The sequence below is a fragment of the Salvelinus alpinus genome, chromosome 2 (genome assembly GCF_045679555.1).
Source record: "Salvelinus alpinus chromosome 2, SLU_Salpinus.1, whole genome shotgun sequence".
Lineage (NCBI taxonomy): Eukaryota > Metazoa > Chordata > Actinopteri > Salmoniformes > Salmonidae > Salvelinus > Salvelinus alpinus.
In genome coordinates, this window is record NC_092087.1 from 72,968,230 (window position 1) to 72,994,798 (window position 26,569).

Below are 26,569 nucleotides of genomic sequence, written 5' to 3' on the forward strand. Positions count from 1 at the left end.
ACAGAGACTAGATGGAAGATTTGTAAACTGTGAATGAACATTTGGTTTGCAGGCTACAGTGGGTCTGGTGTGGGACTTGGGGACAGCAGCAGCTCTGTCAGAGAGGAACATTACAATTTATTTGATTTGGATTCATTTGATCAGCTTCTTCTCAATGCAACATTGAGGTTACGGTAAACGATTCACGACTGAACGTTTGTTACTCACAGGACACCATCCTGACATCACACCCAAACAGGAAGTGCTCCCTGCTTATCACACAATTTCTGGAGTAAATATCGACACATTCATTAATTATAACTCGTTAACATGTCTCAAGATCCCTGGTAAGCAGCTTTTAAGGGTGCCATTATGAGTATATTTAAGATAGCATTGGATGAAATATAGAAATACGTCTTCAAACCTATATATTTGTGTTATTAGCTAGATTGTTAACGTTAGTAACAGTAACTCGCGTCCCTTTAACCGGCTACTTCTAAAAGATATAGCTAAATACGACTTGACTCGATATTATTATTCACATTGATAGTTCACACGAAATGAATTGCAATGCACTTTCGCTGATAACAATATACTGTACGCAGGGTTATGACTTAAGTAGCTAACGAGCTAGCTAGCTAATTTATCTAACGTTAATAATACTAGTAGCTATGATGAGGAACAAATTGTCTCCAGTGCTGAATGACAGTTAATCTGAACTCGAGACAAAGTTGGCCACACTCAATCAGCCCAAATGAATTTGTCTACAATTGTTTTGTTTGTTGTTATTATTATACCTTGAAGATTTGCAGCATCTTCTTTTTAACTGACTTTCAAACACTCATTATTTTAACTACATATACAACTATAGCACTACTCACGATAATTGTATACCGACCTGGTTTTTGTAGGTTACAGAATTATGATGCCACTTGCCGCCTTGTTCAAGAAATTGCAGAGAACATTCATGAAAGAAACAGACAACAGAGGACAAGAGGGAATCCTGCAAAGGTAAGCGTTGATACTATGATGACAACCTGCTTAACTACACATTTGATTCCTCAAAAGTATATAGCAGTGCCTTCAGAAAGTATCCATACCATTTGACTTATTCCACATTTTGCTGTGTTGCAGCCTGAATTCAAAATATGTTGAATATATTGTTTCCCCTCACCCATCTACTGTACACACAATACCTCATAATGACAGTGAAAACATGTTTCTAGAAATGTTGGCACACTTTTGAAAATGAAATACAGAAATATCTAATTCACATACGTTTATAAACCCCTGATTCAATACTTTGTAGAAGCACCTTTTGCAGTCTTTTTGGTTAAGTCTCTAAGAGCTTTGCACACCTGGATTGTACAATATTTGCCCATTATTCTTTTTCAATTCTTCAAGCTCTGTCAAGTTGATTGTTGATGATTGCTAGACAGACATTTTTAAGTCTTGCCATAGATTTTCAAGCCGATTTATCTCAAAACTGTAACTAGGCCAAACCAGGAACTTTCAATGTTATCTTGGTAAGCAACTCCAGTGTATATTTGGCCTTGTGTTTTAGGTTATTGTCCTGCTGAAAGGTGAATTAATCTCCCAATGTCTAGTGGAAAGCAGACTGAATCTAGGATTTTGCCTGTGATTATAGCTGTATTCCGTTTCTTTTTATCATTTAGTCCTTGCCGGTGACAAGCATACCCATAACATGATGCAGCCACCACCATTCTAGAAAATATGAAGAGTGGTACTCCGTGATGTGTTGTGCTGGATTTTCCCCAAATGCTTTCTATTCAGGACAAAAAGTTAATTTCTTTGTCGTATTACTTAAGTGCCTTGTTGCACTTAAGTAAGGATGCCTGTTTGGGAATATTTTTATTCTGTGAAGGCTTCCTTTTTTTCACTCTGTAATTTATGTCAGTATTGTGGAGTAACTACAATGTTGATGCATCCTTAGTTTTCTCATATCACAACCATATTAAACTCTGTAACTGTTTTAAAATCCCTATTGGCCTTATGGTAAAAATCCCTGAATGGTTTCCTTCCTCTCCGGCAACTGAGTTAGGAAGGACGCCATTATCTTTGTAGTGACTGGGTGTATTAATACACCATCCAAGGCCTAATTAACCACTTCACCACACTCAAAGGGACATTCAGCTTCTGCTTTTTAAAATGTTACTATCTACCAATCAGTGCCCTTCTTTGCGAGGCATTGAAAAACCTCCCTGGTCGTTGTGGTTGAATCTGTGCTTCAAATTCACTGCTCGATTGAGAGACCTTCCAGATAATTGTATGTGTGGGGTACAGAGATGGGGTAGTTATAAAAAAAAATCATGTTAACCACTATTCTTTAACACTGAAATAGTACATGCAACTTATTCTGTGATTTATTAAGCACATTTTTACTCCTGAACTTATTTAGGCTTGCCATGACAAAGGGGTTGAATACTTGTTGAGTGAATACTTGACTCAAAACATTTCAGCTTTTCATTTTGTGTTAGTCTCTAACATTTCTACAAACAAAATTCCACTTTGACATTATGGGGTATTGTGTGTAGATCAGTGACACAAAATCTAAATTTAATCCATTTTAAATTCAGGCTGTAACACAACAAAATGTTGAAAAAGTAAATGAGTGTAAATACTTCCTGAAGGCACTGTAGCTACTGTATTTTACAATTTCTGTTTAGGAATTGATTGTAAAAGTGTTTATTTGTCTGTCCAGATCAACATGACACTGCGAGCGTCGCTGCAGAAGCTGAAACAAAACATCAACCAGCTCAGAGAGAGTTTGCTCCGAGCCTCATCCTCCCGGCGCATGTATCCTTCCTTTCACAACATGATCACTGGTCCTTCTGGTCATGTGACTGATGTCACGCAGCACAGTGTACCAAACCATTTTGGTATCACATTCATGACACTGCAGTGTAGTTGTATGTGAAGGTCCTGTATGTAAATGACCTGTAGAGGGCAGTGCTTTGTAAGAAATCGCATCAATCCTTCACTCTCTGCAATGAAAATCTGTGATTTGCATTGTCTGTTACTTTATAGATGAATGATAGTAAACTAATAGTCCAACTCCTTGTTAATCATGTTGTCGGGTCTAAATTATGTATTTTTTTTTACCATAATCTCGACCTTAACACAACCGCCCCTCCAGAATGCAGTCAGAAGCCGATCGGAGACAGAACCTTGTTGACGACCTGGTCACCAGGGACAAGCAGCTAAATGCCACGTTCAAGGGTGACGTTACACAGCCAGAGCCCTCGAGGTATTTCTCCCTCTTACAGCTCATTATGTAGAAGTCACACACACACACACACACACACACACACACACACACACACACACACACACACACACACACACACACACACACACACAGCTCATTAAGTCTCCTTTTAGCATACGTCACTCATTTTTAAGTGAATGTAAATGGACCAGAATCTGAACATCAGTCATAGGCAATTGGTGATGCACCAAAGCCCATCCTTCCAGCGGAGAACTATCTCTTTCTGTCTGCTAGTGCTGCCAATTAATCTGAGTCTTGAGTTTGTCTCAGCCCAGATGTGTCTAAAGGGTCTAACGGATCCACGGTTTCTTTTGAGGATAAGTCACCGGTCACTAACTTTGTGTGCAAAGAAAGTCTTTGGACTTCCGTACAACCTTTTGTCTGAGCCCATTCGACGCCATTGGAAGTCTAGTCTGCCATATTGGGGTCGGCGCAGGGCAGTTGACTTCTAAATCTCTCAGTTTCTCATTCATCAAGAGGCTTTGCTTGTCTTGCGCTGGTGATCACACTCTTGGCACTGCCCGAAACTGGTACACTGAGGCTCAGTGAGAAAATTAAAGGGATCGGCTGTGCAACCCAAGCTTTTCGAGTTTATAGTTTATCACTCTCCGCTGAGCTCATATCCTCATCCTGTCATCCTCATCTGCCAGTGGACCAATCAAAGCACTGGACGCCACCGGCTATATCCTGTATTCTCATATTATTCTTAATTGTAGTGACAGCTCTGTACAGGAGCTTAGGAAAACACTTCGGAAAATGGTCATTACTTAGCATCGGGTTTGACCTGCCCCATCCCAGGTGACATATATTTCGACAGCCAGGAGGTGAAATGAATGACGCTCACTCAGTGGTAACGGCATGGACTTCCGCTGTCAGGTTTTGAGTATGTTTTGTATGTGAAATTAAATGAGGGTCAAACCCCATTCATTTGACAGGATCGTGTTCTTTTAATAACACACAGGCTACAGGGATGATACTGAGGTTTTCAATTTACCTTCAAGGAATAGTGGAATGGTCGTGTGGTAAAAGTGAGGTAAAGCTCAGGATCAGTCATCGATTGATAAAATTAGCAGACTTTGGAAACGTTAACTATTTTCTTATTAGTCTGATCTGAGACTGCTCCGTTTCTACGTGTTTAACGGACTTTCTTGTTTGGATTAATCCACTTCGGGGCTGAAAGCAGGGAGGGAAGGGAACACTTGCTTTTATCTTTTTATAGATCCCACAGCTAATTACGAACATTGGTGGCCCATAACTAAATCAAATGGCAACTAATGAATTACACAGTTGATCTTACTCTTGTGATCTTACCGTTTCAAGTTTCCCCGGTAAAATATACAGTACCAGTCAAAAGTTTGGACACACCTACTCATTCCAGGGTTTTTCTTTATTTTGACTATTTTCTACATTGTAGAATAATAGTGAAGACATCAAAACTATGAAATAACATATATGGAATCATGTAGTAACCCAAAAAGTGTTAAACAAATCAAAATATATTTGATATTTTATCTTCTTCAAAGTAGCCACCCTTTGCCTTGATGACAGCTTGGCACACTCTTGACATTCTCTCAACCAGCTTCATCTGGATTGCTTTTCTTTCCTTAATGCTTTTGAGTCAATCAGTTGTGTTATGACAAGGTAAGCGGGGTATACAAAAGATAGCCCTATTTGGTAAAAGACCAAGTCCATATTATGGCAAGAACAGCTAAAATAAGCAAAAAGAAAAGACAGTCCATCATTTACTTTAAGACATGAAGGTCAGTCAATCCGGAAAATTTCTAAAACTTTTAAAGTTTCTCAAAGTGCATCGCAAAAACCATCAAGTGCTATGATGAAACTGGCTCTCATGAGCACTGCCACAGGAAAGGAAGACTCAGAGTTACCTCTGTTGCAGAGGACAAGTTCATTAGTTACCAGCCTCAGGAAATTGCAGCCCAAATAAATGCTTCACAGAGTTCAAGTAACAGTCACATCTCTTTATCAACTGTTCACAGGAGACTGCGTGAATCAGGCCTTCATGGTCGAATTGCTGCAAGAAACCAATATTAAAGGACACCAATAAGAATAAGAAACTTGCTTGGGCCAAGAAATACAAACAATCGACATTAGACCAGTGGAAATCTGTCCTTTGGTCTGATGAGTCCAAATTTTAGATTTTTGGTTCCAACCGCTCTGTCTTTGTGAGGCGCAGAGTAGGTGAACGGAGGATCTCCGTATGTGTGGTTCCCACCGTGAAGCATTGAGGAGGTGGTGTGATGGTGTGGGGATGCTTTGCTGGTGACACTGTCTGTGATTTATTTAGAATTCAAGGCATACTTAACCAGCATGTTTACCACAACATTCTGCAGCGATACGCCATCCCATCTGGTTTGCGCTTAGTGGGACTATCATTTGTTTTTCAACAGGACAATGACCCAACACACATCCAGGCTGTGTAAGGGCTATTTGACCAAGAAGGAGCGTGATGGGGTGCTGCATCAGATGACCTGGCCTCCACAATCACCCGACCTCAATCCAATTAAGATGGTTTGGGATGAGTTGGACTGCAAAGTGAAGGAAAAGGAGCCAAAAAGTGCTCAGCATATGTGGGAACTCCTTCAAGACTGTTGGAAAAGCATTCCAGGTGAAGCTGGTTGAGAGAATGCCAAGAGTGTGCAAAGCTGTCATAAAGGCAAATGGTGGCTACTTTGAAGAATTTCAAATATAAAATATGTTTTGATTTGTAACACTTTTTTGGTTACTAAATGATTCCGTATGTATTATTTCATAGTTTTGATGTCTTCACTATTATTCTACAATGTAGAAAACAGTACAAATAAAGAAAAACCCTGGAATGAGTAGGTGTGGGGTGGGTGGATGATTTGAGAGGGGGTGGGGAAGGGTGGGCAGTGGGTAGGTAGACTTGGCACTCAGTGTGTGGTCTTTGGGGTGGGTGGGTATTAGCCTCGCTTGGATAACCTAAGCTGTTCCATTTTTTCGAGGAGAGGGGTTGGTCCGGGATAAGGCGGCTTATTTTATTTGTGAAACAATACATTAGAGAGAGATTAGCCTCTAATCAAGCAAAGAAGAGACGTGGCGCCTCCATTTTGAAGGCTCACTGCACCCCTGACCCTCTTTGGAATACCCCCAAGCCCCTTACCACCCCTTTTCCCTTTATCAATCTCTCCTTATTTTAAATTGTTTTAACCTTTATTTAACCAGGCAAGTCAGTTAAGAACAAATTCTTATTTACAATGACGGCCTACCAAAAGGCAAAAGGCCTCCTGAAGAGGACGGGGGCTGGGATTAAAAAAAAAATATATATATGACAAAACACACATCTCGACAAGAGAGACAACACTACATAAAGAGACTTTATATTTGATCACTCCTGCAACAAGTCGAAATGAGTTCAATCGGCCCTGTCCGAGTTACAGCCTCAGAGGCCTGTCTGTCTGTCGGGTCCTCGGCGGCGGTGGAGTGTGATGCGGGCTGCCCAGAGATGCCTGATTAAGTTGGCGGGCCCCAGTGGGCGGTTAATTGGATAAGCTTTAATCTTCACACGGCGGGAGGAAGTGGAGATCCGCCACGCGGTAGGATAGTTACCAAACCTGTCAGAAAGATTAGCTTAGCGCTGGCTGCCGACCTCCTTGTCTCGCCCCGGCCGCCGCTGCTAAGTATGCTGTGCCAAGGAGTGAAGAGAGGGAGATGGGGTGCTTCAAACTACACACTCGCCCTCGGAAATAGGAAGGAAGGAGGTGGCGTCATGGCGCCATGCTTGACACACATCACAACCAACTTTGAGTTCAAGTTTAGTACAACCTGTCTTGTCCAATACCAGCGTAAGGAGAGGAACTTCATAACGTCAACAAGTATACCTATTTGAGGTTTCTGATCACACTGTTATCTTACCTGGCGACATTGTGGTTTGTTATGATCCTGGAATCACATCTACAATGACATATGTTTCATTCTTTTCAACATAGTGTACCACAAGGATTTGATGAGCTGTATGATATTGTAGTAAATGGGCTTTGCTAAGGGAAGTGGAGGAGATTTTAAGTGCCTACTTCTGACAGCCAATGGCTACAATCCTAATTTCCCTGACAGCCAATGGCTGTCCCCCAAGGTCCCCTGACAGCCAATGCCAGTCCTCAGTCCATCCAGTCAGCGCTGTCTGAGGTGAATTGCTGGGTCTGACGGGATTGATCTATCTGTACTAACAGAGACCTTGACACTTCACCGCAACATAACCTCGGGGTCTGAGGCAGCCTCAGACAGCTTTTTCCCATTAACAGAAAAATAGCTCAAAACCACACAACTGTGTTAAGCGCTACACAACACAACAAGAGCACTCTGGTGTGTGTGTGCGTGTGCGTGTGTGTGTGTGTGTCAGTCAGAATGAAACCCAACTGGAAACTTGAGGGCCTGTGGCTATGTATGATTAGCATGCAGTGTTTACATATCGAACAAGCCGGTCCTATTTTTTTTTTTTAAGCAACTAAACATATCTGCTTCCTTGTTCAGAACGTAAAAACCAAACAAGAAAATAAATAAGCGTTTTCTCATCTGAAGGGAAGGACATGTTGTTACACAAGTCAACACCAGATGAGTAACATGAGTGTTACAGATGTAACTGCTTGCTACAGAGGTTGCACACGTGTCCATTGTACCGCGTTTGTTTGTGAAGCCGAGGGTTGACGATGCGTGTCGGTAGTTCGGACGTGTGTCCCGGTCAGGTGATTGACAGGTACAGGGAGTGCGTTCGCTACACCCTTGGCCTGCTGATCATGTTGTTGTGTGACATTTCCCAGGTCGACCCTGATGGCGGGGGGAGAAGGAGGGGCCGCGGCCAACCCCTGGCTGGTCAACGAGCCAGAGGAGACCAGGGGCCTGGGCTTCTCCGCGATCAAACAGCAGCAGCAGCGCATCGTCGAAGGTAAGGTTACACAACGTTCAGATAGAAGTGTATGGTGTAGAACTGTCAGGTAGACTAGGGGGTGTTGTCAGCTCTATTCATTGTATATCTATCTGCAACGGTCAGAACGTTTCACGTCACTGACTCTGAATAGACCCCTGATCAGATCTAGGATCAGCTTGTACCTTCAGAGTCCTACCTTTACCCATGCAAAACTGACCTGTGATCAGTGCCTCTAATAGGAAACACAGAGGTGGCGGTGCTCCTCGAGGCTACACCTTGATAACTATATCCACACTGTCACTGGATGAGGTGAACACAGTAACTCACATTCAGCAGATTCAATTTCCAGCCTCTCCCAGTTCTTAAATCGTTCCCACATGCACTGTAACTGCAACATCCAGGCTGATCCTAGTACAGTTCACCTGACTCCACATGACTCTCCTCTGTTATGTCTCCATTACGGTTCTGGCTACGATCTGGCTATTTTCAGTTTGTCAGTATTGTGGGGATACAGTGAAACCGCATCAAGGTTTTGAGCCCCCATTGGGAGTTCCGGATGTAAGTTTAGGGCCTATAGTGAGCAACCAAATCTGTGGTCTCACAGATTCCTGTGGTGGTGTCTGTGTCAAATACAGAGACAAGGGGCCTTCTCCTCTCCTCACCAATTCCCTGAACCCCTTGAAGCACATACAATAACCTGGACAAACTCAGTGTAACACTACTCCTCTGTAAAATTGTGATAGAGAATGATAGCTTCCCACAAGTTATGTATCCGTCTCTTTCACAAAGTCACTGTTCAGCTGCCCCTCTCTCCTTTTTCACCCAGTACAGTTAGAACAGTTAGAATAACAGAAGTCAGGCTGAGGTGTGTGTGTGTGTGTGTGTGTGTGTGTGTGTGTGTGTGTGTGTGTGTGTGTGTGTGTGTGTGTGTGTGTGTGTGTGTGTGTGTGTGTGTGTGTGTGTGTGTGTGTGTGTGTGTGTGTGTGTGTGTGTGTGTGTGTGTGTGTGTGTGTGTGTGTGTGTTTGTTTGTGTGTAAATGCATGTTTTTGTAATGTGTGTGTGTGTGTGTGTGTGTGTGCGTTTTAAGTGCTGAGTGAGTCACCTGTGGCACGCTGCCCCCTAGTGTTGCTCTCCAGTGCTGAACCCCAAAGTGTCATTCCTACTCACCAAATGGTTGCCCTGTGAAATCACAGTGCACAAAATTGCTCCCTCTCTACCAATGGCTCATTAAAGAAGAATTTCGGCATGTCTTTATAGTTTTACCACCTCACCACTGCTACATTTGACACATTTTTGTGTGATGTGCTCTAGAGTATTTGTATGTGAGTTTAATGGGGTTTTCCTAATTGTGGGTTGTTTATTGATGAACCGTATAATGCAGGAATCATGAACTACATTCAGCTATGGGCCATTTTTTTTTCTTGGGGGGATGGTCAGGGGGACGGAACGCAATTGCAAATAATTTGTAGACTGCAAATTGACCGCAAGAAGCCAAAACAAATATATTTCACTAAAACATAATATTTTCAAACCTTGCTACATTTGTATTCGATCACATATCTCTCTCTATAATGTGTGTGAATACTTTGGAACAGATTTCCAAAATGAAAATCCCTTAGAGCTGATTTGGTGGTGTTTTTACAGTCTTATAAATACAAATATATACAGTGCCTTTCGAAAGTATTCACACCCCTTGACTTTTTCCACATTTTGACATGTTACAAGGTGGGATTAAAATGGTTTTAAGTGTCATTTTTTTGTCAATGATCTACACAAAATACTCAAAGTCTAAAAAGATTCTAACATTTGCAAAAGAAATATGAAAAATAAAACATGAATATGTCTTGATTACATAAGTATTCATCAATACATGTTACAATCACCTTTGGCAGCAATTACAGCTGTGAGTATCTGTTTTCTATCACAGCCATTAAACTCTGGAACTGTTTTAAAGTCACCGTTGGCCTCATGGTGAAATCCTGGAGCGGTTTCCTTCCTCTCCGGCAACTGAGTTAGGAAGGACGCCTGTATCTTTGTAGTGACTGGGAGTATTGATACACCATCCAAAGTGTAATTAATAACTTCACCATGCTCAAAGGGATATTCAATGTCTGTTTTTTTTATTTACTTTTTATTTTTCAAAGGTGCCCTTCTTTGCAAGGAATTGGAAAACCTCCCTGATCTTTGTGGTTGAATCTGTGTTTGAAATTCACTGCTCGACTAATGGACCTTACAGATAATTGTATGTGTGGGGTACAGAGATGAGGTAATCATTCAAATATCATGTTAAAAACTATTTTGCACACAGAGTGAGTGAGAACAAATGTGTTGAATACTTTACTCAAGACATTTTAGTTATCATTTTTTATTAATTTGTTAACATAAAATGAATTTAAATAAATGGGTATTGTGTGTAGGCCAGTGCCCTAAAAATCTAAATTTAATCCATTTTAAATTCAGGCTGTAACACAACAAAATGTGGAAAAGGTCAAGGGGTTTGAATACTTTCTGAAGGCACTGTAGATATATACTTTTGAGGAAACAAATGTGTAGTTTAGCAGGTTGTCATCATAGTATCAACGCTTACCTTTGCAGGATTTAAAAAAACAATTGCTCAGAAAAGTTGGAGGGACAAATAAAATCCCCCTTGGGCCATATTCGGCCCACGGACTGCCAGTTGGGGAACCCTGCTATAATGTATAGGTCTCTCTCTTATGGAGCCTCTCTCTGTTTCTGTCTGTCTCTCTATCATGCTGAACAGGGCTGAGTTAACCCCTTTGTCTCTCTCCCTCTCTCTGAACAGTTCAGGATGCTGGGTTGGACGCGTTAGCTGCCGTCATCAGCCGACAGAAGCTGATGGGTCAGGATATAGGCAACGAGCTGGACGAGCAGAATGGTAAGGAGGGGTGGGTCGGTCTGTCTGTCTGTCTGTCTGTCTGGTACATCTGCTATTGCTTCTCTGCGTCAGTCAGATAAGTCCACCCTACCTTTCACCCCTACAGTAAGACACAAGCTCTTTATCATATTGTGTGTGTCTCCCTAACAAGGGGAGGGTGTATATACATAGTTCATACATAGTTCTACCAGTCACACACCAGACCAGCCACACCCTACTCCAAACCACTGTGTGAAATCAATCAGACACGCTATTATTTCAGTCATGGAACAGGGGTCAGTACCCTTTACAGGTGTTCCAAGCCACCTTGGTCAGAGTCACAGAATTAAATAAAGTGTTCATCCCAAATGGTACCCTATTCCCTACATAGTGCACTACTTTTCACCAGATCCTGATTTTAAAAAGTGCACTATATAGGGAATAGGGTGCCATTTGGGACGTAGACGATACATCTCTATTGTTAAAGTGACCTCACGGTGAGCTCTCAGAAAACGTCTAGCCGTCCTTCGAGAAGAGCTCTGCTGGTGGTGGATCTGTGACTGTGTCAGGCTATGTAGTCGGGTTAGGAGGAATGTGAGCTCCTGGCACACTGTTTTAATGCGTTTGCGGAGAGAGACAAGTGCTGTCCTGGAATCAGATCCGCTTTGAGGTAATGGCTGTGTTGCTGTAAATAGCTCTGTCAGAAGGCAGGTCTGAGCATATCGCTCCGGTTTGTCTACAGATGGAGGCACTTGAGAAAAGGTCGTAGGATGCCAGATAGTCGTCATCCGCCTCACAGGACCATTAGATTTCATTGTTTCCTTAACTGTACACTCTACATCTCAACTATACATTTCTTAGTTGTATCCACAAGACACTCCAGTTTTGCCTGATTATTCGTTTTAAAGGTCCAATGCAGCCGTTTTTGTCTCAATATCCAATCATTTCTGGGTAACATTTAAGTACCTTACCGGGATTGTTTTCAATAAAAAAAATCTAAAATAAACAAAAATACCTATGTAGCAAAGAACAATCTCTTAAGCAACAATTTTGCTAGGACTGTCTGGGAGTGGTCTGAGTGGGGAGGGGAAAACTGAAAACTTGCTGTTATTGGCAGGGAGGTTTGGGAATCTGTTTCTTATTGGTCTATTAACTAATTTACAACCTGGTGATGTCACCAGGCAGTCCAAACTGGCAGACATTTCAGGCTGCATTTTCAAACAGCTCTTACACTAAAAGGGCATTATCATCATTTTCACAGTGTTATTCCAACCTAGTGTGGAAATGTATATGAAACACAGGAAATGTAGTTTTTAACTGGACTGGGCCTTTTTCCCAAAAAATATCACTTGCCACTTTTGGCCTTTGTCTCCTTTCAAAGCCATGTTTTCTGAGAACAGAATATGTTAGGGCCCTCTTGACATGTGGAGGACACCCAAAGCCCATAGGAGGCAGAGGAAGATCGAGATGGACTTCTAACAGGCTTGGTGTCACTGTATATTGACTGTAGAGCGTATAGAGTGAGTGGGCTTAGTGGTCTGATAGAGGAACGTTACACGGAGTTCATTAGTTCCTGCTTGCTGTTCTTGGCATGTCCCGGGCGCACCACAACGCCACAACCCCGGGGGCCCGACAATTAGTGGGCCGTTGGACTAAATGGTGCTTTTCTTTCTCCCGCCATGAGCACAATGTGATGACATGATTGATGTTCTCTCCCTAAAGAGCCCAGACCCCTTCCTCTGGGACATGGTAAATGTAGGCTATATCCCAATAATGTTAAACAGCTTCTTAGTTATCTTGTTAGTCCTATCGGAGAGGAGCGGATGAAGCCATAGCCCCAAAATCACACCACTTTGTTTATATTCTTCAGCCATTTTGATGGACACCTATGCATATTCAATTAATTTATAGTGTGTTTATTTTAGACGGCCAGTTCCAAGTTAGGTCAAATGACTTTGTATGGTCCTTTTCTGAGGCCGTGCTGAAACAGATCCCACAGGGATGCGTAATCGAATGACCTTTGAGATGGAAACAAAAAAACGAGTTTCCCTTCTGCTGCTGGGAACAAACAGTAGACGTTTGGCCTGCGATCCTCCCCGAGTCAGAGAGAGGGTAGCTACGGCTTGATTGTTTCAGCCTTCTCTCCTCTTACCTTATTGAGCTAGAGAAGGATCATTGGTTCCCCTTTAATCCTCAGAGTCCGAACTGAAATTCCGAAATTCTCTTTTCCCGTTTCTTTTTTTGAAGTGCATGGCGTCAGTGTTTCCAATAACAAAAGACCTCGGGGCGGCAAAACGTCCGACGCGACGCCTGTAAGTTTAACTGAGAGTCCGGACCCGATGCCCCGGCAGCAAGCGAGCGGAGCAGGCGATTGAACACTTCAGCCCTGATACAAAGTGGCTTTGATATTTTAGCACATTCCCCTAAAGTGCACTTTGTCCAAAGATTTTGATAACGGCGCTCTCTTTCACTCTTTCCATATTTTCGATCACGACCGAATGCATCTCCAAACGCAGCCTAGTCCCCTGTGTATGTTGGAACCTCTAACCAGGTCCGCCTGGTTGAAATTGAAACCAAACCCGGCAAATATGAGTGTTAGGAGGCCAGCCTGGTCTCACGGACCGGCCCACCTGTATGCCTGTCCCCGGGGGTATTACATAGAGGTGATAAACAGAGGGATGAGATGGAAGGGGGGGGGGGTCCAATAGTGGATCAGTCCAACATCCTGCAGTCTCCACCGGCTTCCCATCTGAATTTACAGTGGGGCTCAGAGTTCACGAGACCAACTGACTATTACTCACCCGGTCTCACACACAGGCCCTCAGGGCTTTGGAGCCTACAGGCTTCCCTCGCTTTCTCTCTTCCTCCCCTCTTGACCTCTGCCCTTCTCTTCTCCCTTCTCTGTATTTTCTCCCCTTACGCCTCGATCCCACCGACAGTGTCGTTGCATTTTGGTACACCAGAAGTACATTAGTTTCCAACAGAGCGCTGCGCTTGCCATTGCGTTGCGGAGGCAGTTGCAGTGCGTTCTGTGAGGCTTCATACGTTGGATTTATTGAACGTATGCGTCAATCTGTGTGCGTAGACGGCTTGGCAGAAATGGTAGCAGAAGGTGAATGTTGAACTTTTGTTGCACACATATCCCGATGATGCATCGTACCATTTTGCGCAGTAACGCTATGGGTGTGATCGAGGCATTAACCTCTCTTTTACCCTCTCTTTCCTCTTTCTCTCTCGCTCTACTTTTCCCTCTTTCTCTCTGCCTCGTCCACCTCGACCTCCTCTCTCTTTCTCCTCTGCCTCCTCCCATCTTCCCTCTCTCTGTCCCCCTACCCTCTCCCTCCTCTCTCCACCTCCTCTTTCTCCACTCCTTCTTCTCTCTCTCCTCTCTGTGAGTTATGGCTGAGATGTCATGGTCCCAGAAGAGGTGTGGGACAGGTGGAAAAAAGAGGATATATCACACAGCGTGGTGAGCAGGGGAGGCCAGGGAAGGACTTCAAACAGCCAGGCATACTGATTGCTGTTGGCCTGGGAGTTCCCATGCTTGATTTAGGGGCGGGACGGTCCGCATAGGGCCTCGCAGGCCTTGCAGGGTGCTGGGGGAGAGGAAGCCGTGGCTGCAGGCTGGAGAAACTGGTGGGTGACTTGAATCCACACCAAGCCATGACACCCTGAAGACATCATACCACCCAGGTTCTGATGGGCATACTGCATTTGATGGTACAGTTAAGAATGTGCAGGTGTTTTAAAAAGGTCTTTAAGCTATAGGGCTATATACCCAAATGCATGATGGAATGCGGGCCTGCAGGCGCGCACACACACACACACACACACACACACACACACACACACACACACACACACACACACACACACACACACACACACACACACACACACACACACACACACACACACACACACACACACACACACACACAAAAAAAAAATATCTACCTAACAGAACAGTTAATGCTTTATATGCCCTTATATGAGACACAGAGGTTCGATTAATGTTTTCTGCATACTTCGTGTGAATAAGCGTTTGGAATGTTTTTCTTGCCGAGTTGTACTTAAATTACCCGTATTATTGCTTCGTACAACTTTGTAGGTGCTACATTTCTTACTTGTATTAAATGACAAAATCGACAACGTAAAAAGTAACAGGCTAGCGTAATGCTTTTCAAGAGGCAGGGAAAATTGATTTTATTTAAAAAGCCTAGACTCCGACAGTTTGAGTGTTCCTTTTCTCTGTCTTTTTAGGTGTTCTGTTTTTCTTCTGATCTCAGTCCTGTTGCAGTGTTTCCCTGTAAATAGATTAAGCTCTGTGCTCGGGGCTAGCCTCTGACCTGAGTGCAGTGGAGGTTGCAGTCGGCTCCTTTTTGGGAAAGAGCTTGAAGCCAGGGTCATCTGTGAAGGTGACCTGTTATGAGTTGAAGAAATGAACCCAAGGCCCTCGGTTTCTCTTCCAGCCCTGTCTTAAAAAACACAATGAATCTACAATGAATGGTGAGGAAGAGTTGAGCAAAGTAGTAGCAATTTTTAATCCCCAGGCTTTGCAGGTGTGAACTGTGAAGACAAGAAAGCCTTTTTCCCCATTTGGACAGTAGATTTTTCCCTCTTTTTTTCTGTTTCTTCAATACCTATAAAAAGAAAAAGTCAATCTAAGTTTTTGGGTGTGAAGATTATTTATGATGTGTATCATCACCAGGCGTATTCATATTTCCGACATGATGTGGCAGAAGTCAACCATATCTTTATTTCCAAATTCAATGTGGCAGAAAATGGCCCTGTGCGTCTCACTAAATGTTCTATATCAACGAAATGAAGGTTTTTGCTGCTAGAATCAACATTGTTTGACTTTATTGGTGTTGATATTTCTCTGATTCGGGTCTGGAACAATGACATCAGCCCGTGTCACAGTGGTCTGTGATTATGAGTGACGGGCAGTCTTGTAAAAGTGGGTCTTTTTGCGGGGCTGAGGAGGGTTCCAGCTTCAGAGACTAGTTTTCCACAATACACCCTCACTTTGATTGGAATAACCAGGGAAAGGAGGGTGTGTGGTTAAGCGTACGTGCACACACACACAAACACACACACACACACCCTTTCATTCCAGGGTTTGTCTCTCTTCCCTATTACAAGCCTCATTAAAAATCCACCATAGTTGACGTGGACTGGTCAAATGGATGGATGAGTTCATTTATTTTCCACACGCTGTTTGATGCTATTTAATCAACAAAGTTTCCCGCCAAGCCGAGCCCCTTCAAATTCCCCACGCACAAACCTTTCAGAGGAATCACTCATTGCTGTTTGTTCTATTTCCTTTCCTCCACCTCTTCTCCACTTTAATAAATAGACTGTGGTCCTCCGACGACTCCGCCAAATGTGCTGCTCGCCGCTTGCACATCAAATATCCCAGCCGTGACCTCTGTGTGTACTCCTGCCTGGCTTTTTTTTCTGTTTTACTAATAACCCTCTGAGTGGATTTCACCATCGCTAGGCAACACGGTGTCCATGTCTTTCTGTTAGACAACTATATTTTCGTACAGAAGTGAGCTCATTCGGAACAGAGAGAGAGAAACAAAACTTCATTTAGATTAAGATCTGCTGGTGGAAGATGACGGAAAGATCCAGAAGGAAGATCACTTTGAACAGATAGTAATACATGTTACCTAGACATCCAGGATTGTTATATCGGACACTTGCTAAGATTGTTAGACGTGTATCCATTTCTGTATGAGTAAGTGATGACTTATTTTTTTTAATGACTTGAGCCATATCAGGTCATAATAGGAGTCTATTGTCAGTGTTGAGGATGGGCCTATTGGCTAGCCTGGTCCCAGATCTGTTTGTGCTGTATAGCCAACTCTTATGGTTGTTTGGCAAATGTTTGGCATGACAATGACCATACTGTATATAGGACCTGGCAAGATGGCACACAGATCTTCGACCAGGCTATCTCTAGGCCTCAATAGTAAGCAACAACTACCACCCTCTCTCTTTGTAAAGGACTCTTTATGCTGGGAGAAAAAGGAGTTATGTTTCTATGACATAGCCATTAGTCTGTTATGTCCCACTAATAATTACGTAATTGATTCGCTGCTGCATCATCAGAGTCGCGGCCGGGGAACTCTAATGAGGTCCAAATAAATAGTGGAACCCGGGAACATTCTGGACCGTTTGTTAGAACTGCTGGAGGACAAGTGACCTCACCAGCGGGGTGGTCAACCCCGGCTGTGCAGAACAGAGCTCTTGGTCACACTCTTCAGAGAAACAGTCCCGCGAACAAATAAACGTATGCTAATGGCGGCGCTCGGCGGAGCCGGGTTGCCAGGGCGAAGTCGACGATTGATTTATCGCCCGTCCTCTTTGCTCCAGCTGCGAGCCGAGGGGTAGGGTGGTAAGGTAAGAACTCAGTAGGGCTTGGGGATGAAGGAGGAGGGGTGGGGGTGGTGTTCGTGTCACGAAAATGGGTGTCGTCATACATGAAGACACGCCCAACTCTTGTCTGGTGTCACTGAGCTTTGTGTAGCAATTACAGAGAGTGGACATGACCAACTGACTTGGTGGCTGGAGTTTGACACGACTCTGCCCCACAGAGTTGGAAATAGTGAGGATTCTCCATGTACTAGATATAAGAAAATACACCTTGTATACCTTCAATCCTAACACCTTAAAACAAGTCTGTTGGTGGTTCATGGACAGTTCTAAGGTTCAGGTTCAGTGTTATGGTGCTTTGGAACGCTGAACGTGTCAAGTGCTACTGCTGGCTGCCGTGTTGTACCCTCTCTCATTGAAGAATAGCCTAATTTGACTTGAGTCACACTACTGTTATTTTCCACAAATCTCTCTCTTCACTGAAGGTGTTCTGTGGAAGCCCTCCTTTCTGTAACAGTCTCAGAGCATGTACATATTTAGTCACTTCCTCTGAGTCGGGTGTTTATAGGTCAGAGTAGGGACACTGATCTAAGGTCAGTTTAACATTTTCTTTCCTTATGATTAAGGTTAGGATTTGGGGAGGGTAAGCTGGTCCTGGATCAGTACATAGGGTCTGCCTCAGCTTGTATAACCGGGTTCATGCCCACTTGGTGACTGTGACACTCTAAACTTCTGACTCAGATGGAAAATATTTTCTGAAAGGCCTGGGAACTTGCCAGAGGTTTGTGGACAGAACTCTGGGCGAGAAGGTGGTGGGCTGCACAGGTCTTTCCATATGCAGTCATTTTAATAGGTTTTGGGGAAAAGGACATTTGAAATGACGTATTCACAATGTCTCACAGCAGTTACGCTTCTCTCCTGCTTCTTTCTCGTAGAGATCATCTGACGAATGTGATCAAGTTGTAATTGAGCAAGATCTGGGAACAACCAATCCAGCGGGAGAAGCTGGTTGAAATTACGTCATTATCCCGGATAATGTCTACATTATCTGGGAATGTCTACTGTGCAGACTGGCGCTGCTGCAGGAGTATGAATTCACTGCCCACCCCATTCATAATGACACTGCTCTGTGATCGAGTGACAAAAAATAGCCAAGGCGGGAAAATGCTAGACGGGCCTCCAGTTTGACAAATCCTGACCTGGACACGATCGATCATATGCCATCTCCTTGTCCCACCTGATGGTAGTTGTCTCTGTCTGGGGCACAGTGTCACTACGGCAGAGTGGAAGGGGACAAAGTAACAATGAGGCGGTGAAGGGGATTCAGGCAAGCGCAAGCGACCGCATGGTGATGAATGATCTTCTGTTTGCCACCGCTAGCAAATTAGCATGTGGGAAGTCAAAGGGTTTCTGGAGAAGCTTCATCATTCAACCGTCTACTTAAGTTTTCCCGGTGAGATTGATTCACTCTTTTCACTTCTTCGCACAGCTTCGTCTTCTTTGACATTCCATTTGCTGGCCTTGCATGTGCCATGTCCCTGATTTAGCAAATGGTCTCCCTATTTTCACTTCCCAATGGCTTCTTCTTTGAGGTTCCATTTGCTTGTCTTGCACTCTCTCACAAATGGCTGGTGAGGCGTTTGGTCGGTTTCTCCGATCTTTTTTTTCCCAGGGGGGGTTTGTGACAAAGATGAGGTGGTCAGGATGGGATCACAAAGACAGTCCAGCTGGAGGAGAGAGGAGAGAGGAGAGGGGAGAGAGGAGAGGGGAGAGAGGAGAGGGGAGAGAGGAGAGGGGAGAGAGGAGAGAGGAGAGAGGAGAGAGGAGAGGGGAGAGGGGAGAGGGGAGAGAGGAGAGAGGAGAGGGGAGAGGGGAGAGGGGAGAGAGGAGAGAGCTATGCGGCAAACTGCCATTCGTGTATTAAAGAGTACAATTCATCGCAACAGTCAGGATTGATTAAGTCATATCCTTTTCATGGAAGTCCAAGCTTTGGAACTCTGGAACTTTTTCAGGTTGTGTCGTAGTACCTTAGTTTGGTCCCAGATCTGTTTGTGCCGTCTTGCCAACTCCTGTGCGACAGCACAGACAGATCTGGGACCAGGCCTGTGTAGTACTACCTCAACCACCGAGTGATTTAAAGAGATGTTATCCCAATGCATGGACTCCTCTGCCAACGGTGGTTTGTGAAGAAAGGCCACATACCTAAACAAGTGTCTAATATTTCTTTATATGGCTGAACTGGAGAAGTGCCAATAGGCTGATTCTCCAGTCACACATTTAACAGCATTATATAGCGACACTGGATAAAAAAGGGGTCATACCTGGCATCGGTCGGGGCTTTCCCATGTGTTATACACGTTGGAATAGTTTGTGTTTTGGGTGACACAGTATTGCCGTTCCTCTCATCTCAAATCAAATCAAAAATCAAATCAAATTTTATTAGTCACATACACATGGTTAGCAGATGTTAATGCGAGTGTAGCGAAATGCTTGTGCTTCTAGTTCCGACAATGCAGTAATAACCAACAAGTAATCTAACCTAACAATTCCACAACTACTACCTTATACACACACACAAGTGTAAGGGGATAAAGAATATGTACATAAAGATATATGAATGAGTGGTGGTACAGAACGGCATGGCAAGATGCAGTAGATGGTATAGAGTACGGTATATACATATGAGATGAGTACTGTAGGGTATGTAAACATAAAGTGGCATAGTTTAAAGTGGCTAGTGGTACATGTATTACATAAAGATGGCAAGATGCAGTAGATGATATAGAGTACAGTATATACATATGAGATGGGTAATGTAGGGTATGTAAACATTATATTAAGTGGCATTGTTTAAAGTGGCTAGTGGTACATTTTTACATAATTTCCATCAATTCCCATTTTTAAAGTGGCTGGAGTTGAGTCAGTATGTTGGCAGCGGCCGCTAAATGTTAGTGGTGGCTGTTTAACAGTCTGATGGCCTTGAGATAGAAGCTGTTTTTCAGTCTCTCGGTCCCTGCTTTGATGCACCTGTACTGACCTCGCCTTCTGGATGATAGCGGGGTGAACAGGCAGTGGCTTGGGTGGTTGTTGTCCTTGATGATCTTTATGGCCTTCCTGTGACATCGGGTGGTGTAGGTGTCCTGGAGGGCAGGTAGTTTGCCCCCGGTGATGCGTTCTGCAGACCTCACTACCCTCTGGAGAGCCTTACGGTTGTGGGCGGAGCAGTTGCCGTACCAGGCGGTGATACAGCCCGACAGGATGCTCTCGATTGTGCATCTGTAGAAGTTTGTGAGTGCTTTTGGTGACAAGCCGAATTTCTTCAGCCTCCTGAGGTTGAAGAGGCGCTGCTGCGCCTTCTTCACAACGCTGTCTGTGTGGGTGGACCAATTCAGTTTGTCCGTGATGTGTACACCGAGGAACTTAAAACTTTCCACCTTCTCCACTACTGACCCGTCGATGTGGATAGGGGGGTGCTCCCTCTGCTGTTTCCTGAAGTCCACAATCATCTCCTTTGTTTTGTTGACGTTGAGTGTGAGGTTATTTTCCTGACACCACACTCCGAGGGCCCTCACCTCCTCCCTGTAGGCCGTCTCGTCGTTGTTGGTAATCAAGCCTACCACTGTAGTGTCATCCGCAAACTTGATGATTGAGTTGGAGGCGTGCATGGCCACGCAGTCGTGGGTGAACAGGGAGTACAGGAGAGGGCTCAGAACGCACCCTTGTGGGGCCCCAGTGTTGAGGATCAGCGGGGTGGAGATGTTGTTACCTACCCTCACCACCTGGGGGCGGCCCGTCAGGAAGTCCAGGACCCAGTTGCACAGGGCGGGGTCGAGACCCAGGGTCTCAAGCTTGATGACGAGTTTGGAGGGTACTATGGTGTTAAATGCTGACCTGTAATCGATGAACAGCATTCTCACATGGTCTCAGGCACGTCCCATGATTCATATGCAGTTTGGGCTCTGAAACAGCAGACCAAGAATACACAGACTATCTCCGTGTAGATCTGTATTGTGGTCGAGGCTAAACAACGTGTTTTCCCTGTGCAAATGGCAGTCTACTGTTAACCATTTAAATTCTGTCGCAGCTCAGACACCTCGATAAAAGCTTTCGTTTTTGTCTGAGAGCGAGAAAGAGGAGGGAGCGAGAGAGAGAGAGAATTCTCCGATTTATTGTATTTAAATGTTTTATTTTTATAGATGCCATAAAGCATGTAGGAGGTTTTCCCGCCGTCGGTCCAGGCCGCTGTCTTGCTCGGTGGATCTTGGCTTTGATTAGTTTCTGTACATCTGGAACGAATGTGGCGCTCCGCTCGTGACAGTCGTTAGCAACACACACACACACACACACACACACACACACACACACACACACACACACACACACACACACACACACACACACACACACACACACACACACACACACACTAGCAGCAGAAATGAGACCCACATTAAAAGGCAACAGGCAGGAATTCCCAGATGCCAGAAAAGAGGAGTGGTCTATGGGTGTGCCAACTATGTGACGGAGAGGGAGATTTTACACCTCTTCACACATTCTTTGTCATGTTAGGACAACTGTACGGAAAGTAATGGAATTATTTAGGAAAAGTCCATTCTTTTTTCCAACCCAGTCTTTTTTCTCTCTCTCTTTTGCACCAATAATGTCAGTGCACTGAGGGCAGTGTGAATGTTATATTGCAGGTTCTGGCACAATCTCCAACATGAGCGATAGTGGCATATGTGTATAAAAAGTATACTAAACAATCATTTGCAGTGGAATATGAACGAGATGACAGATTAAAAGCGAGCTGTTTTCAAAACACACTGAGGAATGGGAATGCATTGCAATGCGGTTAACCCTAATTGAACTTTAATGACCATTTACCCTTTTAACACAATTAGCTCGATTTGAATGTGGCCTTGTTTAGCTCGCTTCACCACCAGAGAGTGAACAGCTTTGAAAGAAGAGGCGGGATGAAAAAAAATCTTGTTCATGTATTTCTTTCTTTCTTTTCCCATTTTGTTGATCGTCTGTTCTCATTGGCTAAGGGATTTCCAGTGCTATAGAGCTCTATGGATCGAATGACCCTGAGTCTGCTTTTAAAGGGAGCGACAAAGCCTTTCCACGGCTATTTGTGCTTGGAATAGCTGAATAAAAAACTCTACCCAAGACAATTCAACCCTAAGTATATCGCCCATTAAGCACAGCATGCGCAATATCACATCCACAGCATCCTCGAATAAACAATTACTAGTGCCAACTTTCCTCCTGACCCTTTTGTCAGCAATTAAAAAGACTGATAGCTGACAACTGTCCTCAATGTGGGGATGTTATTGGTCTTAAAGGGATGAGTGTGTTTGATGATCGTCTTTGAATGATTTAAAGGGGATGTGAAGATTAGCTGGCTGCCTCTCCGTCTCATATAAAGAGTATAAAGAGTCACTCGTCGAGTTACTCAACCAGTGGCGTCCGACCACCCGTCCCCACTTTGTCGTGGGTGAAAGTGGAGACTGAGGAAGAAGCTCTCTGGTCCAACACGTTGGTCTGACGCACACCCGCAGGCGGGCGCACTCAACACACACACACACACACGTTTTCTCTCTGATGGAGACAACTCACCACCCGACAGCAGCAGCCCAGGGCAGGGCGTCAGAGACCGAGGTGTCGCCCGGCTCCAGCTCATCTGCACCTCGTCTGTTTCTCAGCCGGGTCCAGCGAGGCCCCAGATCACCTCCAGATGTCCCCTAGCTCAGAGCCCTGTCCTGGGGCCAGAGAGTCAGTGGGAGAGGCTCCTTGGTCCTCCACTCACAACAACCACATCCAGATTGTCTGGCAATGACATGCTCATTCGCAAACTATTAATTGTGTATTTTATCCCTTGGAAAACCACAAACTAATAAGCAGTAAAAACTCCATGTAAGTGAAGTAAACTATGATTTCACCAGCAGGCTCACCCCCCCCCCCCCCCCTCTTAACTAGTTGATTGTTTTAGAATGAGACAATGCTTGGAAACAAACATTTGGTTCAAGTCATTCTCATTACCGTGTCTTTGAGTAATTTGCCTCTTTAAAGTGTCTTAGATGATATTAAATGGTCTTAGCTGGCGTTAAGGTTTTAAAATGCCGGCTTTTAGACTGCGCAACACACTCCAGCATTGTACATTTGTCTTGTTCCTTTCCAAACATCAATCAAATGGTTGAGTCCTGTGGCCTGTTAAGGTCAAGGAGGGACTATAATGTTGTTCTTGCACTGAGATAAAACATCATGTTGTGTCACTTCTCCTTCACTGAAAGCTTACATTTTCACAGTTTTGTGTGTTTGCCGTAGTGTGGGTTCGACTGAATTCCAGCATCGATCGACCTCCCTGTGTTTGACCCAGAACCTCTCTTCAGGTGCCTTGACAGCACCGATCTCACTAGCCCTCCTCAGAAGCTAAGGGGTTTAACTCTATGCTTACCGTACCTTCGTTCACATACCCGTGTCACTGCTATTACTTTTCAAGGAGCGTTACCTCACCACAGTGCTATGTGTACAATTTAACGCCAAACTGGCCTTAACGTCTTAATATCGCTCTGTAATATCACCCAGGAGGGCTTCATCGCAGATTGCTGCATGGGGAAAGGAAAGTGCATTTGCCATGTGGTGAGGTTGCAATTTCAGCTGGCACTTTCCCTTTTGGTGGAGGGCAAAGGATTCCCTGCAATTTAATGTTACTTTGGCCCTGGCTCGGGTCTCGCTTGGCTCTGCCGGGCCTCGTTGGCTAACGTGAGTGACAGCGAGAACAAATCTTCCCACTCTGTTTACTTAATCGCTAACCACTCCGGTTTGGAAGCCACATCCAACGGTTTGGAACCCGCCGGGATCTCGGTGGAGTAAATGTATTTAAAGTACCGCCTCTTCTTCGCCACCCGTCTGGAGGTAAAGTGGGTCACCCCATATAACGAGTGGAAGGGCTTAGACTTACCCACCACCTCAGTCCAGCAGGTGGTTCCCATTTCGGCAGGGCTAAAGAGCAGAGACCTTCATCTACTCTCCCTTTTAATAGAGAGAATATTCACCGCTGTTACTTTTTAACATGCCACACATATGGAATATACGGGGCATGTGTTCACACGCTACCTGTGGAGGGCTGGGGTTGGGTACATGTCACACAGTAAAATCGAACCCGGTGTTAAGCATGGGCTTAGAAACACTGTGCAGTGGCATTGAAACGAGGCAGCCGAGAGACGGGTCATTTTCCAATGATTTCATCCATAGAGAGAAAGAGGGGGAGTGAGAGAGAGAGGGAGGGGGGGGGGGGGAAGAAGAAGCAGCCAGTTGAACCACACAGCAGGGACTCATTAGAAGTCATTCATCACAGCTGATGCAGAGAAACGGGGAGACGGAGCTAGGAAAAGAGAGGGAGGCTTCATGTTTGAATTAGGTAATGCTTCATTAGCGTCTCAAGTCTTTGGTGAGCTTTTGAAGGGCGTCGTTCCATAAGTAAAAATGTGGAGGATGGTGATGATGAGGGGACTCCAGACGCCAGGCTTGTTCACAGGCTCTCGGTGATGGGAACGCATGCCTCTTTAGGCTGTTGAAAATGCGCCGCACACATGTTTTACAGTGGAATTGTTGGGGATGGTGGAATTGTTTATTCATCTGTAAAAACACCTTAATAAGCACATTTTAAATGGAATTTGTCTAATTGTCAATTAAAGTCAGGGGAGTGTCATTGCCAAGTTGTAGCCTACTTATTACGTTAGATTTTAAGTTGGTCCTATAGTACATTTTGGGGGGCAAGTGTGATTTGCTTCCATGAAGTAATGCATGTATTAGATATTGCATGATATTAAGTCCATCTCATATTGCCATACTGTAGTCCTAGAACACTGTAGTCGTGTGAGTCCCCTCTTCTGTTCCAGTCTTTTGCCACAGGTGTCTGACATCACCCGTGAAGATTACTCATCTGAGTTAACACCATGATATGACCAATGGCGATCATGTAACCCTCAAGTCTGCGCAGAGACAACCGATCACAATCAAAGACTGAAAGAGCAGCTCAAAGGCTTTAATCATAATATGATTATTTGAAACCGCGCCGGATGAGTATCGCCTATCTTTGTTTCCAAGATAAGGCTTTTGAAGTGCTTCAAAAGAGGAAATCCGGTTTCTGTCCCCTCTATTTGATCTGTTGCCCTATGTGTGAAATCCACAAGATTAACACATGGAGTGGAGGGTTTGATAAAAGTCATCTTCACGGCTCCCTCCCTGTAATAGTACGGTGAGCTTCAAAAGCAGTTTTGCCTCACAAATGAGCTCTTTTAGCCTCGTTTTGTTGAACGTTGAAGGTTCGCGCTCTGCGTTGTGTCTCTCAGATCGCCTACGCTCGGATGAACAACCAAGTCCTTTTGATCTAGCCAATCATCTTATTTTTCTCATCTGTTATGGTTTTGGCTTAATACTGTTCCCATTTTGATTCTAGGTCGCCGCTGTTCCGTTTTCCAACCAGGCTGTGTAAAAATATTTTTTTCTGGAGGCCTACGTCATGAGAGAAAGGCAGAATTCCCACAAAGTAAACATTAATAATACACAGTGTACAACATATTAGGAGCACCTGCTCTTTCCGTGACATAGACTGACCAGGTGAATCCAGGTGAAAGCTATGATCCCTTATTGATGTCACTTGTTAAATCTACTTCAATCAGTGTAGATGAAGGTGTAGGAGACAGGTTAATGAAGGATTTTTAAGCCTTGAGACAATTGAGACACGGATTGGTTATGTGTGCCATTTAGATGGTGAATGGGCAAGACAAAAGATTTAAGTGCTTTTGAACAGAGTATGGTAGTAGCTGCCAGGCGCACTGGTTTGTGTCAAGCACTGCAACGCTGCTGGGTGTGTATCAAGAATGGTCCACCACCCAAAGGACATCCAGCCAACTTGACACAACCGTGGGAAGCATTGGAGTCAACATGGGCCAGCGTCCCCTGTAGAACGCTTTCGACACGTTGTAGAGTCCACGCCACGATGAATCGAGGCTGTTCTGAGGGCAAAATGTGGTGCAACTCAATATTAGGAAGGTGTTCCTAATGTTTTATACACTCAGTGTATATTATGCCAGGATCCACGACAGCAAAGTGTTTGTTTTAAAAGACACAAAG

At 44.3% G+C, this 26,569-nt stretch overlaps 1 protein-coding gene across 1 annotated transcript in view; it reads left to right on the forward strand.

Annotated features, from left to right (window-relative positions):
• Positions 1 to 179: 179 nt before the first annotated feature.
• The window catches only part of LOC139567712 (syntaxin-8-like), a 44,077-nt gene continuing 17,687 nt past the window's right edge, over positions 180 to 26,569 (forward strand). Inside the window, exons 1-6 of the mRNA XM_071389146.1 lie at positions 180 to 326; positions 891 to 990; positions 2,702 to 2,796; positions 3,137 to 3,247; positions 8,065 to 8,189; positions 10,976 to 11,068. Of these exons, the coding sequence (XP_071245247.1) occupies positions 310 to 326; positions 891 to 990; positions 2,702 to 2,796; positions 3,137 to 3,247; positions 8,065 to 8,189; positions 10,976 to 11,068 (541 nt within the window). The 5' untranslated portion in view covers positions 180 to 309. The remainder of the gene's footprint in view (positions 327 to 890; positions 991 to 2,701; positions 2,797 to 3,136; positions 3,248 to 8,064; positions 8,190 to 10,975; positions 11,069 to 26,569) is intronic.